This window comes from Crocuta crocuta, unplaced genomic scaffold (assembly GCF_008692635.1).
Source record: "Crocuta crocuta isolate KB4526 unplaced genomic scaffold, BGI_CrCroc_1.0 scaffold383, whole genome shotgun sequence".
NCBI classification, from domain to species: Eukaryota; Metazoa; Chordata; class Mammalia; order Carnivora; family Hyaenidae; genus Crocuta; species Crocuta crocuta.
The window spans coordinates 3,840,171-3,856,879 of record NW_027531897.1 but is presented as its reverse complement, the minus strand read 5'-3'; the positions used below and the strand labels follow the sequence as shown (position 1 = coordinate 3,856,879).

The 16,709-nt window shown below is 34.0% G+C and overlaps 1 protein-coding gene across 1 annotated transcript in view; it reads right to left on the bottom strand.

Annotated features, from left to right (window-relative positions):
* ADAMTS6 (ADAM metallopeptidase with thrombospondin type 1 motif 6) overlaps positions 1-16,709 on the bottom strand; it is a 270,295-nt gene that overhangs the window by 96,896 nt on the left and 156,690 nt on the right. The window contains exon 11 of the mRNA XM_077773561.1: positions 6,168-6,275. Coding sequence (XP_077629687.1) covers positions 6,168-6,275 — 108 coding nt within the window. The remainder of the gene's footprint in view (positions 1-6,167; positions 6,276-16,709) is intronic.

Genomic DNA, 16,709 nt, shown 5'->3' with positions numbered 1-16,709 from the left:
AATATAATTATATTACACAAAATAAAGCAATTTGAACTATATAAATCTTATAAGCACACAAAGCTGAGAATTTTGAGTATTGTATTTTCTACTTTTCTTCTTCTTTTTGTTTCATCAAGTTGCTGAACCTGTGAAAGCTCTGTTTCTACAGGCACAGGATTTTACTTCATTTCTGAAAACTAGAGAAGTTAAATATTCAGATGGAGACCAGATCTTTATTCTCAAAGATTATATCCAATCTAGTGATTTTGGACTATTCTAAATTATCGATTGTGTTACTTCAGCCTAAATTTTCTAGATAAGTTGGTAAATTTGGCTTTCTTTTTGCTAATTCAGGTGTGTTAAACCAGATTCACCAGGTCTGTTGTGTTACTTCAGCCTAAATTTTCCGGATAAATTGGGTAAATTTGGCCTTCTTTTTGCTCATTCAGTCATGTTAAACCAGATTCGGAAAGGTGATGGAACTGAAACTATCACATTTCAAGAATAAAATATCATATTGCTCATTTTTGCTTTTTACATTCCTTCTAAATAAAATATGTTATTAAAACTATCTAGGACAATACATTCCAGTGAGGCTTTAAAGGTTTTCTTAGGAAACACTCATCCTAAACAACATTTTTTGATATTAGACCACTAAATTTCATGATCTACATCAGGGAATTATGTTCAAATAAGATATATTACAAATAAAACAATCTACATGAGAATTTGTCAGAATTCCACAAAGGAAAATTTCAAGATGAGTATATACAGTATTTTAAAATATATACACATATATTTTTTTAAATAAGAACCATTTTAAAATGTGATTATGGTAGATCTTGTACCATAGCCAACCCTTTGGGTCCAGCCAGCATCTGGAATGACAGACCCCTTAGGAAATCCTAAGATTCTGAAGGAAGTGATACTGGTGATTCAATATGGAACTTTCTTCCCAAGTCAGAAAGGCTGAGAGCTGGAGCACACAGCACTATTAAAAGCCTTATCTTTCCACTGTGCAGGTGCGGGAATATAAAAGCTTATTTCAGCCCAAATCCTAAATCAGAACTTGTCATCCCATACTATTTAAATTTCTAGAGCAATTGAAACGACTATTCTTTTTTCACTTTCTGCGTTTATAGTTTGGGACCCAGTCAAAACATTATATTTTACTCTAAGTGAATTAAGATCTAGGACTACAAATGTCCTATTACATATCTAGTGCTTTAAAAGGGTATATAACCAACCTATTTTAATCCAGCCCTCTGTTTCCCATGAAAGATAATAGGAATCAATGCCATATATTCATAAACCAGAATGCTGGGATTTACCTCTAATTGGTCTTTTAGAATCAATAAATCAATCCTTTGGCTATTAACCAAGTTTTTGAAACTTTTTGGTCACCATCAGGGTTTGCAATGATTGAGTTTTGATTTTCCTAATATCCTGTTCAGTAACAACGTCAACACTACTATCAGAGTTTTTACAGTCTAAATCTTTGTTTATTATTTTATCATGGATGGCATTCCTCCGATTCCTATCCAAAGGGCTATCGTTGATGCCATGTCTAAGGAAAGTTCTTTTGCCTGAAAGTTATATTGATTGATTTGTAGGAGCGTGACCCGTGGACACAGAGTACCAGCACACCGTCTGGGCTCATCAAATTTCCTCCTTTGGTTAATGCTACTGTCCCTGAGCACATCCATTCAGACCATATGGTTCTTATTCAATACTTGAATGGCTTATTCAGGCAAACATCCAATGGCTGTAATAGCGATGTCAGACCCCCCAGGACTCACGCAAAGATCAGTTTTTAATTTTTTGGCCATATTTCTTACTCCATCTGCTAAATGTGCATGGAACAGTTCCCATACTTACATGGAACATTTGTGGAACTGCGCCCCCGGGCAGGGATCCCATATCTTTTGCAGCCAGAGTTTGACGAGATCATTGTGGATCCAGTACTCTGGATATGTCTATGCTATCACTTGAGCAGCGTTTTTCCCTCCCCCAACATTTTTTTTTTAAAGAAAAAAAAAGGACTTATTCAAAAAACCATGAGCAGCTTTGGTTTTATCCTGCTGGCTAGACTGGATGTAGGTTTTTTTCTCATTCCTTCTGAAGATAGTGGTTTTAAAATTCAGAGTTGAGATCAGAGGTCAGTCATGGGTATTCCATTCATTTTTCTCAGACATTCAAACTCATGTTTATACTCTCTGATCCTCATTAGTACCAGTTAAGACAGTCAGGTGAAGAATTTTCTGCCCACCATTATCTAAGGCTGGAAAATAATGAAATGAATAATGATGTTCTAGTAATATACACTAGCACCTTTCCTCTGAAGAGGCCCACTAAAAGCTTACTGATATATTATCTTATTCCATCCTCACAAGATCGCTACAAAATGTGGAAATAGATTTCTCTCATTTTAAAGTGGTGATGGGGGTGCCCGGGTGGTTCAGTCAGCTAAGCGTCTGACTTCATTCAGCTCAGCTCATGATCTCATGATTCATGAGTCTGAACCTGTGTCAGGCTCTGTGCATGACCACATGGACCCTGCTTGGGATTCTCTCGCTCGCTCTCTCCCTGCCCCTCCCCTTCTCATACTCTCTGTCTTTCTCAAAATAAATAAGTAAATAAAGTGGAATTTCATTATTTTACCAGTTATAACACAATTGTATATTCTTATCTCAATGTTCTGTCCATAGTCCTTTCTTATTGCAATTCTTGAGATAACATATTGTTACAGGTAGATAAGTGAAAAATCCACTTTGTATTAAAGGGTAGAATACATTCTTACCACTGATCTCAGGTTCAATGACTCGGTTTATTCCTGTGACAATAAAAATTGGCTTTTTTCTCTGCAAAATTTCCCATCTGAAGGTAAAATAAAACCAGAGGTAGTCTAGAGGGCAAATTTTCAATTTTAGAATCAGAAAGCCCTAGGCAAGGATGCCTGACTGGCTTAGTGGGAAGAGCATGTGACTCTTGATCATGAGCTTGAAGCCCATATTGGGTGTAGAGATTATCTAAATAAATAAAACTTAAAAAAAGAAAGAAAGCGAAAAAGTAAAAAGATCTAATACAGAGGCTCAGCTCTGCTATTAAATTGCTGTATAATCTTAGGTTCTCAAGTCTGAACTTTCCTCAACTATAAAATGGAGTTAAAACAGTACCCACCTCATGGGATTTTTGCCAATATTAAACAGAACAAATACGTACCTGGCACAGTGTAAATACTTTATAAATATTCATTACCATCATTACTGGTAATGCCAACTATATGTTAATGCTACACAAATTTGACCAGACTGACTAAAATTTCCACTTTAACTGTTCTCTAGCTCTTTGCATGGTTGTTTTAAGTCAAATTTCTAATTTCTGATTTAATTTCCAAATAGATATAGCTTTCAGAGAAAAAACTGCATTTGGCTACAGTAAACATTGCTTCCCTTTTATGGAAAAAATAGTAACTGAAATCAACAATAAAAATTCATAAATAACATGGCAAGTGCAGTGAGTAAAAAATAAATAAAACATAAACAATGACTCAGTTCCCTTTTCTAGTTCTTTGTATTTTTTTCAATTAATTAAACATGTAGGTTGATCTAATTCTTTGAAAGCCTCTTCATAAATTCACTGTTAATGATAGAGATAATTTGAGAGTCTTCACATAGTGCTCTTTTTTCTTTCTATGAGTCCACTTATGTATTTGTTCTTTTATTCATTCATTTATGATTTGTTAGGGCTTTTCCTAAAGCTATTGATCTTCCATATCTCTGAAAGGATGGCTAACATTTGTTTTGTAGATTAATTTTAGATGGTGTTATCCAACAAACTGACTATATAAAAACATGATGTTATGAATATGAATGATCTCTTGGTACACAGACTTTGCTACACTTACAAAGTTCTTAAATAGTTTTTCATGGAGCCCAAGCCGTTCTGTTGAGGCATGTCAGAAGCTGACAAGGGTCCATGGCCAGGGTGGGGAGGTATGAAAACGGTTCTTTAAACAAGAATATTTCCATTTTTTCCCCAAATGTATCTATCAGAATTCTGTAGATTTCTTTTGAAGAAAGGATTTAGGGATCAAAAAGTTGGCAACCGTTAACCAAGATTAAGAATGTGAATTTTTAGGGGTGCTTGGTTGGCTCAGCTGGAATAGCACACCACTGATGATCTGGAGTTGTGAGTTCGAGCCTCACATTGTGTGTCTGAGATTACTCAAATAACTGAACTTTAAAAAAAGAATGTGAGGGGCACCTGGGTGGTTCAGTCAGTTGAGCATACAACTTCAGCTCAGGTCATGATCTCATAGCTCATGAGTTTGAGTCTGGCGTTGGGCTCTGTGTTGACAGCTCAGAGCCTGGAGCCTGCTTCAGATACTGTGTCTCCCTCTCTCTCTCTCTCTATACCCCTCCCCCACTTATGTTCAGTCTCTCTCTCTCTCTGAAAAATAAATAAAACATGAAAAAAAATTAAAATAAAAGAATGTGAATCTTTAAAAATCAAATACATTTTTGACCATTTCATTCACTTTCTCTTGTCTGTGCTTATACTGAATGCTTAAAAGTATTATATCTCTCATTTGTTTATGTAAATTTAAATTCAGTACTGTTAGCTTTGTTATTACTGAGAGTGTTTTCTTGGTATCCCTCAAAATTATCTATAATTTCCCCCAAAATACCATCTCTATCACATATATGCACATAGCTATAAGATGCAACATTTGATGGTTCTATTATTAAGCATAAATGAGAAGATTTTAAATATGTGTCTACCATATAAAATATTAGTGGGGTTTAGCTGTGTGCTCTCAGATAGCCACTATTCATGGTTTTCATACTTGAAGTGATTATATAATTCATAGAATGTTTGTATGAGGACTCTGAGATGTTTAAAAGAATGAATTCTTTATGCTTGGGATTAAAAAAATAAATTAAGATAAAAAGAGCCATCAGGCTTAGTGATAGTATTAAACCATGGACCATGGACTAGATCACAAAAATAATAATTAATCAATGGCAATAAAGAAAGAGATTCTCACTGTAACTTTCCCCCCTTACTATTATGCATTTCTTCTAAGCAGAGATTGATGTAAATTGCTGCTTGTCATTGACAAGAGCTGCTGACTCCAAAATAAACCTAGACTGTTGTTTCAAGAATGCAGCTCTTACTAGTTTCTATTACTTTAGTGAAAAAAAAAAAAAAAAGAAAGAATTTTTGGTAGTGTGTGAAGTTCCCTGTATTTTTATTGGCTACTTACAAAGTCTCAAAAAAAGATCCTTAATCCTTTAAAAATGACCCTATCAATTCATACATTTAGCACAATTTACGAACATTTCCAAACTCAGCATGGAAAAGCCATCAACATGGCACTAGGTCATGGGTCCTGAATGAAGCCGTCAGCAAGGATTAATAAAACTGTGACAGCTGCCCAAAAGCTTTCATTCTTTTTATTTAAACATCAGATGGCAAACTGAAATTCAGTGTAATCTTTGTTGAGAGTACCCCAACATGGAAGAAGTCAGAACTGAGAATAGAAGACAGTCGTAGTTATTATTGTAAATTCAGTATATAGCAACGAATTCTAGGATTCACATATATAGCAATTACTAAAGAATTTCAGAAATAGCATAAGCTATTCTTTTCTGTTTGAACAATTCTTAACAATGATATTTTTTGAAAACTAGATGATGAAATTAAAATTATTTAGCTAAAATTTCTATGCTCAGCAAAATATTTAATTATTCCTATACTACCAGCCCTTTCTCTCATATCGTAATTTAAAATCAACTTTAGTTTCACTTTAGTTATAAAATCTATTTCTGGGTCACATAATTTTCCTGAGAATTATTTATCAGAAAGAAACCCAGAGTTATATGACTAAACAGACTATATTATATGACTATAAGATTGTTGCTGGATTTTCTGTACAAATATATATGTATATACACAGAAAGGTGTAACTGAGCCAGAAAATAAACAAGCACTGTAATTTCCTGACCACTGTAGATGTGCAGATATCAGTATGCATCAATTAACTCCTTAGGCTAGGTATTTACTATTTTCTCAAGTACACATTATATTAGTATGCATGATTTCCTAGTGGTTGAATATGAACACCAGAAACTGATCAGTTAGTCTATTTGTCAAATAGCTAATAAATCATTTAAGCTTACCCCCTTTTCAATATTCCCAGTTTGACAGAGTGTTCCTTCAGCTGCAGGAATACTGTTGGTGACACAGCGGTTGCTTTTGCTGAGACACCAGAGCTCTCTACACACTTCCTAGGAAAGAAGGCAAAAGCAAGTTGATCAGAAGTAGAGACTAAAATTATGTCCACTTCTTCCATATACCTATGTATGCTCAGCATTACTTTAAAAAGACATCTCATGTGTTTTTCTGCTGTTGAAGTACAAGATGTTGGAGGATGTTCTTATGGAAGATGTTATCCATTTTGGAATCATTTAAACATTTTTCTTTATAATTCTTATTTTAGTAGATGTGCAGAATTGTCACTAATATACTGGGGTGTCTGGCTGGCTCAGTTGGTAGAACATGTGATTCTTGATCTCGGGGTTGCAGGTTTGAGCCCCACGTTTGGTGTAGATATTCCTTAATAAGAAAATCTTTTTTTAAAATAATTTATTGTCAAGTTGGTTTCCATATAACACCCAGTGAATGAGAAAATCTTTCTGAAAAATTCTTAAAAAAAAAAAAAAGAAATTTCACTACTATAGAAGAGTAGGGAGAAGGGATGACTATGTAGAAAGGAAATATGTTTATTACTCTCAGAAATATACAATATCAAAACTTACCAATTATTAATAAAGTGTTGCCAGGTAGATGACTTCCTTGACCTACTATAGTATTCAAATAAAGGCCATTTTATTTTATTTTTTTAAAAATGTTTATTTATTTTGAGAGAGAGAGAGAGGAGAGAGAGAGCAGGGGAGGGGCAGAGAGAGAGGGCAGGAGAGAATCCCAAGTAGGTTCTGCCATGTCAGCACAGAGCCCAAGGTGGGGATCAACCCCAACAACTGCAAGATCATGACTTGAGCAGAAATCAAGAGTTGGATACTTAATGGACTAAGGAACCAAGGCACCCCAAATAAAGACCGTTTTAAATAGAAAAAAAGAGACCCTGGGCATGGGCAGGGTGTAATTTGTAATCTAAAAATGTTATTTGCAGTTCCTCAGTGTAGCCCATCTGCATGAAAGGGAAATGTGGTTTCAAACAAATGCTGCTGTTTATGTGTCATCTTCATAAGTGACATATTTCAGATGCTGTTTGGAGCTATCTTATTTTCTTTATTATGATCTCTTATTATTCTACCTTAGCATGAGAGAATTACAAAACTTATTCTAATATTGGCAAAATACATAAAATACTTTGTTTTGTTCATACTATATTGATCTGTCAATTTTAGTTTTATTTACTTATTTTATTAATATTTAATTATTTTTGAGAGAAGGAGAGAGAGAGTGTGAGCCAGGGAGGGGCAGAGAGAGAGAGACAGAGGATTCAAAGGAGGCTCTGTGCTGACAGCATAGAGCCTGATGTGGGGCTCAAACTCATGAGCCACGAGATCATGACCTGAGCTGAAGTTGGATGCTTAACAAAGACTGAACTATCTAGGTAACCCAATATGTCAAATCTTAAAGTAAGGTGTCCAACATATCTCTGGGTGAACTGTTATAACTAACAGGAAAAAAAAAAAACCTACTTTGAAGAAAAATACTCAAAAAAACCTCAGTTTCTTTTTATTTGTTATTAAAACTAGCACCATTACTGATATTACGAGTGTTTATGGGCACCTGGGTGGCTCAACTGGTTAAGTGACTGACTTAATTTTGGCTCAGTTATAATGTCAAGATTCGTGAGATGGAGCTCCACATTGGGCTCTGTGGTGACAGCTGGGAACCTGCTTGAGATTCTCTCTCATTCTGTTCCTCCCATGCTCACATTCATGCTCTCTCTTGCTTTCTCAAGTAAATAAATAAATAGATAAATAAATAAATAAATAAATAATTTTTAAAAAAGTGTTTAAGTTAAACTAGAACCATTTAGTATAATATATACATAATAAAATATATTAATCTGGAGTGCAAAGATAAATTTACGTATAACATTCATTTGAATGCTATTACTCTCCAACTGCTCTTTTCACTCTCAAAACATAATTAGAAAAAACTATGTCACATAAACACAACTCAGAAATAAAACAGTAATGTATTTAATTTGCTGATTCACCATTCCTACAAGAAGAAATGCCCCACAGGTATAGCATATTGAAGGGATCTCTTTGGGTTCCTCCTCCTTTGGGCACAAAAGGAGACATATGATTTCTATTAGAATTCCTTTCAAATAAATCTTATCTATGTCTACTTTACTTACTTTACATATCTACTTAAATGTCATTTTTCTTTATTTATCTACTTTAAATTCTATTTGGAGAACTACTAAACTAGAAGAGAGTTAAAACATTAAAAAAATAAAAACAACATGTACTGTGGATCACTATATAGTTTTTCTGTTCTTACAATTGAGTGTATTACAAACTCTACTTTCTTTCTCACCTTAAGTTCCTGTTTAATGAGAAGGTTATTTGTACTATTTTAGTATTCCTTTTCTATAGAAGACAGTTTCTTAACATATGTTGTTAATTATACTATTTTAGTTTAATATTAGAAAAGCAGTAGAACTCACATTTTAGGGCTTTAAAATACTGTCCTATGCATAAAAATACCCATATTCAAAGAAAAATGTGTTCACAAAAACACAGAAGCATTGATAGAAAAATGTATTAAGATTACAAAGAGGGGCACCTGGGTGTCTCAGTCAGTGATGCGTCCAACTTCCGCTCAGGTCACGATCTCACAATTCTTAGTGATTTCAAGCCTCTGCTGTCAGCATAGTGCCCATTTCTGATCCTCTGTCCCTCCCTCTCTCTGCCCCCACCATGCTTGCACACAATCTTTCTCAAAATAAATTAAAACACTAAAAAAATAACAAAAAAAATCCATAACCCTGGACTATACATACTTCTGATCTTTTATGATTTTTATTAAGTCTAAATCTTACTTTGGACGGAAGTAAAAGAAGCCTAAGTTTAGACGGAACTGTGGAATGAAAAAACCTATCATTGAAAAGGACAATGTTCATAGCATCTATTAGGAAAACATACTAGACAGTCGACTTACAGAAACCCTATTTTCCAAAAGTGCCTTGAAAATCTCTACCTAAAATGGCAAGTGCTGACTATTTTCAAAACTTTAATCTCAAGGATTCACAGTACAGCCCTTTGACAGAGCCTTATTCTATAGAGAATGACACATTTTGAAAGGTAGATTCCCACTGCTAACAGGATTTTATTACCTGGTGGGTTCATGGGTATTTGAATTTTGCTACGGCATTAACTTTCCACAAATTACTGTTTAAAGTGTGCAACTGTAAATCTATGCATAGGAAATACTTACAAGGTGTTAAATTAGTCTCTGAAAAGGCTCTGAAGAGTTTTCAGACAGATCTCTTATCTAGAATGTCAACTTGGGTAATAAGGATTGTGATATCTCCATTAATATTTCCTAAGATAAAAAAAATTACTCACTCGAAATATAAAAACTAAGAAAATTTTATTTCATGTCAACATAGCAAGAGGCATACTTCATGAAAGAATAGGAGAACACTTCATATGTTCAGAAATAGCCTTCCCTAAACTGCTGGATCCCAGAACATGAATGCATATATTTATTTGCATAGGTATATGAATAGGCATATCAGTTACTAAATAAGCGCCCTTAGGTAGGTTCCAAGCTTGTTCACTATTAAGTTAAATGTTTTCTAAAATTTCTTGGCTCTTGGGGAATTTGTATAACAGCCATCATAGTAGGGATTGCCTGGCTGGCTCAGTCAGTGGAGCATGTGACTCTGGATCTCAGGGTCAGGAGTTCAAGCCCCACGTTGGGTGTAGCAACTGCTCAAATAAATAACTTTTTAAAAAACACAAAAAGCCATCATAGTAAATGGATTAATATCCCTACATAAAATATATGATAGAGCATAGTTTTAAGAGAGATTGATGATTTTTTTTGGCTACCCACCAACTTAGCTCTAGAACATAGTTCTCTTTCACATACTCATAATCTTTTATGGAAGAAGTTAAGATTTATTATGATTACTCTCATGATTTCTATAAACTAATGAACCATTGCCTGTTAGAATTATTCCCTTCTCTAATCCTACAATTTATTTTGGGAAGACTCTCTAGGAGAAATGTGGGTCTCTGCGCTTGCCTTTGAGTTTAAGGCAGGCAGTAGCTCAAATGCTATAGACTGATACTATTCTATGGAGTTTTTTATACTCTGTGATGAAATTAAAAGAATGATGTCATTGTGGTAAGATTTTTCATGAAACTAATCTTTTTATCTTAATGAACTCTTCTTATTTATTAGTTTTATTCCTTTTACTTTTTAGGTGCTACAATAGACTGAGTTTCCTGAGGGCAAGGTATGGGTTTTAATGGTAGTCTTTACAAAATGTTGGCAAAATTAAAAGTTGGTATCCCTGCGTACATTTGCTAATTTTCAAGGAGAAAATTTCTTTGTGTACAAAAGTCTAAAAGCTTTTGAAACATTCATTGCCCAAAACTTGATAATCAATATTTTTTCAACAAATCAATATATTTATCAATTAATTGTCTCTTATGTCCTACTGCTATCTTCTGAGTTCAATTTCTTTCTTCTTGACATGAATCCTTTAAGTGTTAATTTAGCAAGGGAGACTTGTTCTCAATGTTCTCAAAATATATTTATTTAACCTTCATTTTAAAAATGATATTTTGGGGCGCCTGTGTGGCTCAATCGGTTGGGCGGCCGACTTCAGCTCAGGTCACGATCCCCCAGTTCGTGGGTTCGAGCCCCATGTTGGGCTCTGTGCTGACAGCTAACTCAGAGCCTGGAGCCTGTCTTCGGATTCTCTCTCTCTCTCTCTTTCTCTCTCTCAGAAATAAATATTAAAATTTTTTTAAGAAAAAAGATAAATAAAATAAAATGATATTTTAATTGAATATAGAATTCTAAGCTAACATTTATCTTATCTCAGCATTCAAAGGTGTTAAGTTCATTGTCATCGAGACACTATGGAAGCTGATGAAAAATTGTTTCTCAGTCTTAGTAACTGTGATATTCTCTAGTTGCTTTCAAGAGTTTGTCTTTGTTATAGTGCAGTTTCACCATTGTGTCTTTTATTTATCAGCTTCGGGTTCATGCTTTAAATTCATATGTTTCTTTGATTCTAAAAAAATTATTAGTTATTATCTTTTTTAATATATACTTCCCCATTCCTTCTTCTGGAACTTCTATTCAACTTACATTGGATATTGTCATTCTAACCCCCATGTCTCTTAAATTCTTTTCATATTCACCATATATTTTTCTATTGGGGTGCTAATCTTTCACTTCATGATGGATTGTTTCCTCATGGTGTTTGCTATTTTCTATTCAAGCTTATCTTCAGGGAGTATTGTTTTTTCTTGGAATACCCCATGTTTCCTGAACTGTAGAAGTGTAGTTTTGTGCATCTGTCTCTATTATACACTTCAAAGTTTCAGTTGTTTTTCGTTTCATTAGTTTTCATGTTGAACGATTTGGTCAACATCGCATAGGTAGGCTGTAGAGTCATACTCTGTTATTATGTGAGGCACAAGCCTAGAGCTTCAATATCTCATGTAAGCTATTTTCCCCCATCCAAAGCAAAGGGCAGACAAGCTTACTCATCATTTCCATTTACCTATTTCTTCATACTATAAATGACCCTTCAGTCATGCCCAAGATGATGTCTCCTATCCTAACACAGAAAACACCAGCTCACCAGCTTGGCACTTGAAATAAAACACCTCTTCAATTTTGGTACACCTTTACCTTCCTATTTTGGTTCTGATATATACAAACTTTCTGATATATACAAACTGAAATGTAATAAATGCATTCTGTGAAAACCTTTGCATTATGCAAAACTACTTATGAAGAAAACAGGGTATATGGGGAAAATATGGTTGGAGTAGACCACTGAAAATCTAGGTAATTTTGTAGCCAGAAAAAAACCAAAAGCATCAACAGTTCTGATGAAAACCTTGGAATTCTTAAATCTCAGCTGCCATTTCATCCCAGCAGACCAATCAGCTGATCCTTTGTAGCCTTAAACCCTGTGACTTGTGATGTTTTCTCCTTAGAGATATAGGTCTTTGACAGTATCTGTCTCCAACAGAAACCATTTTCATAAAACCTAAGAATAAGATTCAAGTTATAGCTTCTTTATCAGTCATTTTTAAAAAATAACACAAAGGGATATATATTTATAGGTTCTTCATTTGCCCTTGTGATTTTTATAGATTTGTTTAGAGTTTTGGGAGTGGAGCCACTAAGCTATCTACTGTGGACAATAAAGAGCTGTTTTGGAGTTTGGAGCTGTTTTTCTCCTATGAGACTATATATAATTACTACAAATTTTTTCTTTGTGAGAAAGCTTACCTGAGCTTCCTGTCATTAATGCACTAGGAAACAATCACATATGAACAAACAAGACTTATACATTATACTGGCATCATTCCACCATCTGTCAATTTTCCTATGTGTATTCTCATCACAGAAACACATGCTGTAGCTAAATAAATGATATTTAATTATGCTTTGTTCATTTTATTTCTCCAACATTTTCTGCTTTTATATCTGGAGAAGTGATTGTATTTGCTATTTGTCATGTTTTTGAAACTGAAACTCTTTTCCTGGACATTAAAAAGCCAATCATATAAATTGGAGATAAAATATGCATGCCAGGGTGCCTGGGTGACTCAGCCAGGTAAGCATCTGACTTTGGCTTTGTGAGTTCAAGCCCCACATCAGGCTCTCTACTGTCAGTACAGAGACTGTTTCCAATCTTCTGTTCCCCTCTCTCTCTGTCCCTCCCTCACTAGATCTCTCTCTCTCTCTCTTTCTCAAAATAAGCAATCTTAAAAAAAATACGCATGCCAACTTAGAAGTCATTTGAATAAGTGGATAAAAACCAAGGGGAGAGGTTTGAGTTCAATGTATAGAAAATTATTCCAGAAGTCAGAGCTGAACAATGATGAAATAAAACTGAATCTCTCATTATTGAAGATACTGTAGCTTACAGTTTAGGACTCTTAGTAGCAATGTTGTAGGCAGGGGGAAAAAAAAAAGGAATGAACACTAACTTCATTTATTTATTTATTTATTTTTTCATTAACTTTTTAAGGGCAGAGGGTCAACCATGCTACGCATATTTATATTTGTATCTCACTCAACCATCACTACAATTTCTCAGAAAGTGTGCGAAAATTTAGGTTCAGAAAGATTTAGCAATTTGCTTCAATTCAAAATAAATCAGATTCAAATCATCTCCATCTGTATTAATGCCTAAAATATCTCCACACAACTAAACTACTTTCCCATTTCTCTCCAATGTACCACAGTTGAATAAAGTGACTAGTCAATTAGAAAATGTTTACTTGCATCACTCAATGTTCATAATACCCTCTTACCCTTTGCCTGTATTTTAAAGGAAGTGATCTCCAAATAAAGACTATAATGTACTAATACATAACATAAACATTCACTAGCTGTCAACTTATACATCTTTATTATTATTATTGGAACTTCTGAATCTAATAAAACCTTGTATTTGGATTTTTAAAAGATACTATAACCATACTCATCAAAAGGATTCCATGATCTTCCATGAGACAGGAAATTTAAAATATTTTTACTTATTTAAAATTTTAATATCAATTCCCAAACTTCTAGTCTATTTGATTTTTCAAATGAATGATACTGTTTTCAACCATTAACAATAATAAAAAGTAGCAAATATAAATCTTAATAAAATACATATAAAGGTTAGATTTTAAAGTAATTATTAATGTAAAATAATGTATTTGATATTCAGGAAACAACTTTGTAAAAAAATGAACTAGATCTCTATTGATCAGAGTAGAATAATTGATTATTTTAAGGAAAAAAACCCTTTCAATACAAAAAATATTTTCATAATTGTAACTGTTAAATGATACTTAAAAATGTGAAAAGGAGCTCTATATTTACCTGGGAAAATTAAAATTATCAGTTTACATAGGGAAAAAGAGATACTATAAAATTACCATACCATTTTATAATTATTATATCATTAAGCAGGTAAAACGGTACAGAAAAAGAAAATGGCCTCTTTATTGCTAGCTGGTTTTGTTTCTAACTTTTTTAAACAATTGTTAATTTCACAGAAGAAAGATACACACATTTCCTGCCCCTGGGAAGCCCTAAACCCTATGCCGTCTTGGGTGTTTGGTTCTGAATATGAAACATTTTCTTTGTCCTCATTACCCTAACAGTAACATCTCTCAACAGCTGTTTGCAATAAAGGATCCTGACCGCCAAAGGGTAGAGCAGAGCCTGAAGAGGTCAGGAAGGAGCATCAATGATTATAAAGATTACTTATCATGGTATCACACAAAGGAAAATTGAAAACCAACATATGGTGACCCCGTGGCCTGGCTCCAGGTGTTTAGTAGCCGTCTGAAGAAAGAGAATAATGTACCCTATTTTAGCTTTAAATAGGTTAATCCTGTTGTGTGGGTAATTTAAAAGCAAGAGATCCTAGAAAGACATATTTTTGTTGTATATATGCATACAAATATATATATATATATATATATAAAACAAAGAACTAATCTAGAAATGCAAGTTAAATAATTATCAATTTGAAGAGGCTAAAAAAATGATTAAATAGTTTAAAAAACTACCTCTAAGAAGCAAACACAAAGTAGGCTGCCTGGGTGGCTCAGTTGGTTAAGCATCCAACTCTTGATTTTGTCTCAGGTCATGATCTCAAGGTTCAGGATCAAGCTCCATGCTGACAGTGAGGAGACTGCGTAGGATTCTCTCTCCCTCTTTCTCTGACCCTATGCCATCACCCTCTCAAAATAAATACAATAAACATTTTTCTTTCTTTCTTTCTTTTTTAATAAGAAGAAAATGCCAAGTAAAAATACCTGATCTTTAAGATTACCAGTGATTACGGACCTAAAATTTGGGGTTAACTTTTAAGGAAAACTAAAAAACAAAATCAACTTTTTGTTAAGTATTTATGTTTGCACTACAAAAGAATATTGAGGTGCTAAAATAATTCCATGAATTGTATTGCCATATCAAACCACACTGTAGAATATTTACACCACCTTAAAATCTTCAAGGAAAGTGGTTCTAAAACTCCCTCAATGCAACATTCTAATATTTAATAACTTCAAATTCTTCCTACTACCTAATCTACAATCTTCCAGCTGTAAAAATGAAGATGACTGTGTTTTTTAATGCTCTTGATAGGGAAGAAGAACAATTTGTTACCAACAATCAAAGTATAATAAATGTTCCAAAAGCTTGAAGACAGTTTTAAGTCCAACATTTAGCTTTCTTTTTTATAGGCTACTCAAACTCTATTTCTTTAAACTTCCCTTATATGTACTTCTAAGTATTTCACTATCATCCTTCCCCAAGTTATCTGCATCTCTTAAAAAATAATTGGGTAGGTAGCCAACAATTCCCTTAAAAGACTAATAAACTCTTTTTATTAGAATGATTCTCAAGTAGAAAGCAATGACTTGAATCTTAGCTAATTGGTGGTGATAAAATAATAAACAAAAGGGAGTAAGCATGAAAACATTAAAAACTTGAGTCTGACAGACAAAATATGTCAGGGTTTATTAAGTACTCTCCAGGGTGAGGATACCCTGATTAGACAACTCAACTATCTTATATTTAGCAGGCCATCCTGTTCGCAAATAGCTAAGCTTCAGGCAGATATAGCTTGATGGTATTCTTATGGTTATTAATTAACATGTTAATAACAATAATTTAGGGGCACCTGGGTGGCTCAGTCAGTTGAGTGTCTGACTTTGGCTTAGGTCATGATCTCATGGTTAGTAAGCCTGACTAAGGCTCACAGTTATCAGTTCAGAGGCTGCTTTGGATCCTCTGTCCCTCTCTTCATTCCCCTGCTTGCACTCCCGCTCTCTCGGAAATAAATAAAACATTAAAAAAATGTTTAAATATAAATAATTCATATCATCCTCTATTTTAATTCTATGCTTGCCAAACAACTTTTAAAAAGAATTTCTTTATGTATACATTTTCATTCATTTCATCTGAGTTATAGTGCAGTACACTCCAGTATAAAAAGAACAAATTTACATTTACCTAGAAAAGCAAGGGCATTGCTATGGGGGAGTATCAGCAGTGGCGGAGTCACTTTAGTATTGTGTAGAATGTGCTTTCGAGGGGAAGAGAGAAAGGGAGGGAGGAGCACATGGACCACTTTGTAAAAGTCTTCAGTTTTCCAATATGGTTTCCCCAGATTACAGAATTACATTTGTTTCCTAAAACACAATGTGTCTTAGAAATTCTGTGATTTTCTCCACATCCATATCCCTATTGGTCTCATTCATTAAAACACCTTAAGTAGTTACCCATTGCTCTTAAGATAAAAACCTAGAATTCTTAACATGGCCTATAAGGTGCAGACAGATTTGGCTTCTATCCTCTTTTCCTATCTCATTTATATGGTGCTTGCTTTGAGAGCTTTAGCAACACTAGCCTTCTGTCAGCTCTTCCAATACACAAAGTAGTCACAAAGGTTCTCTCCTCACTACTCC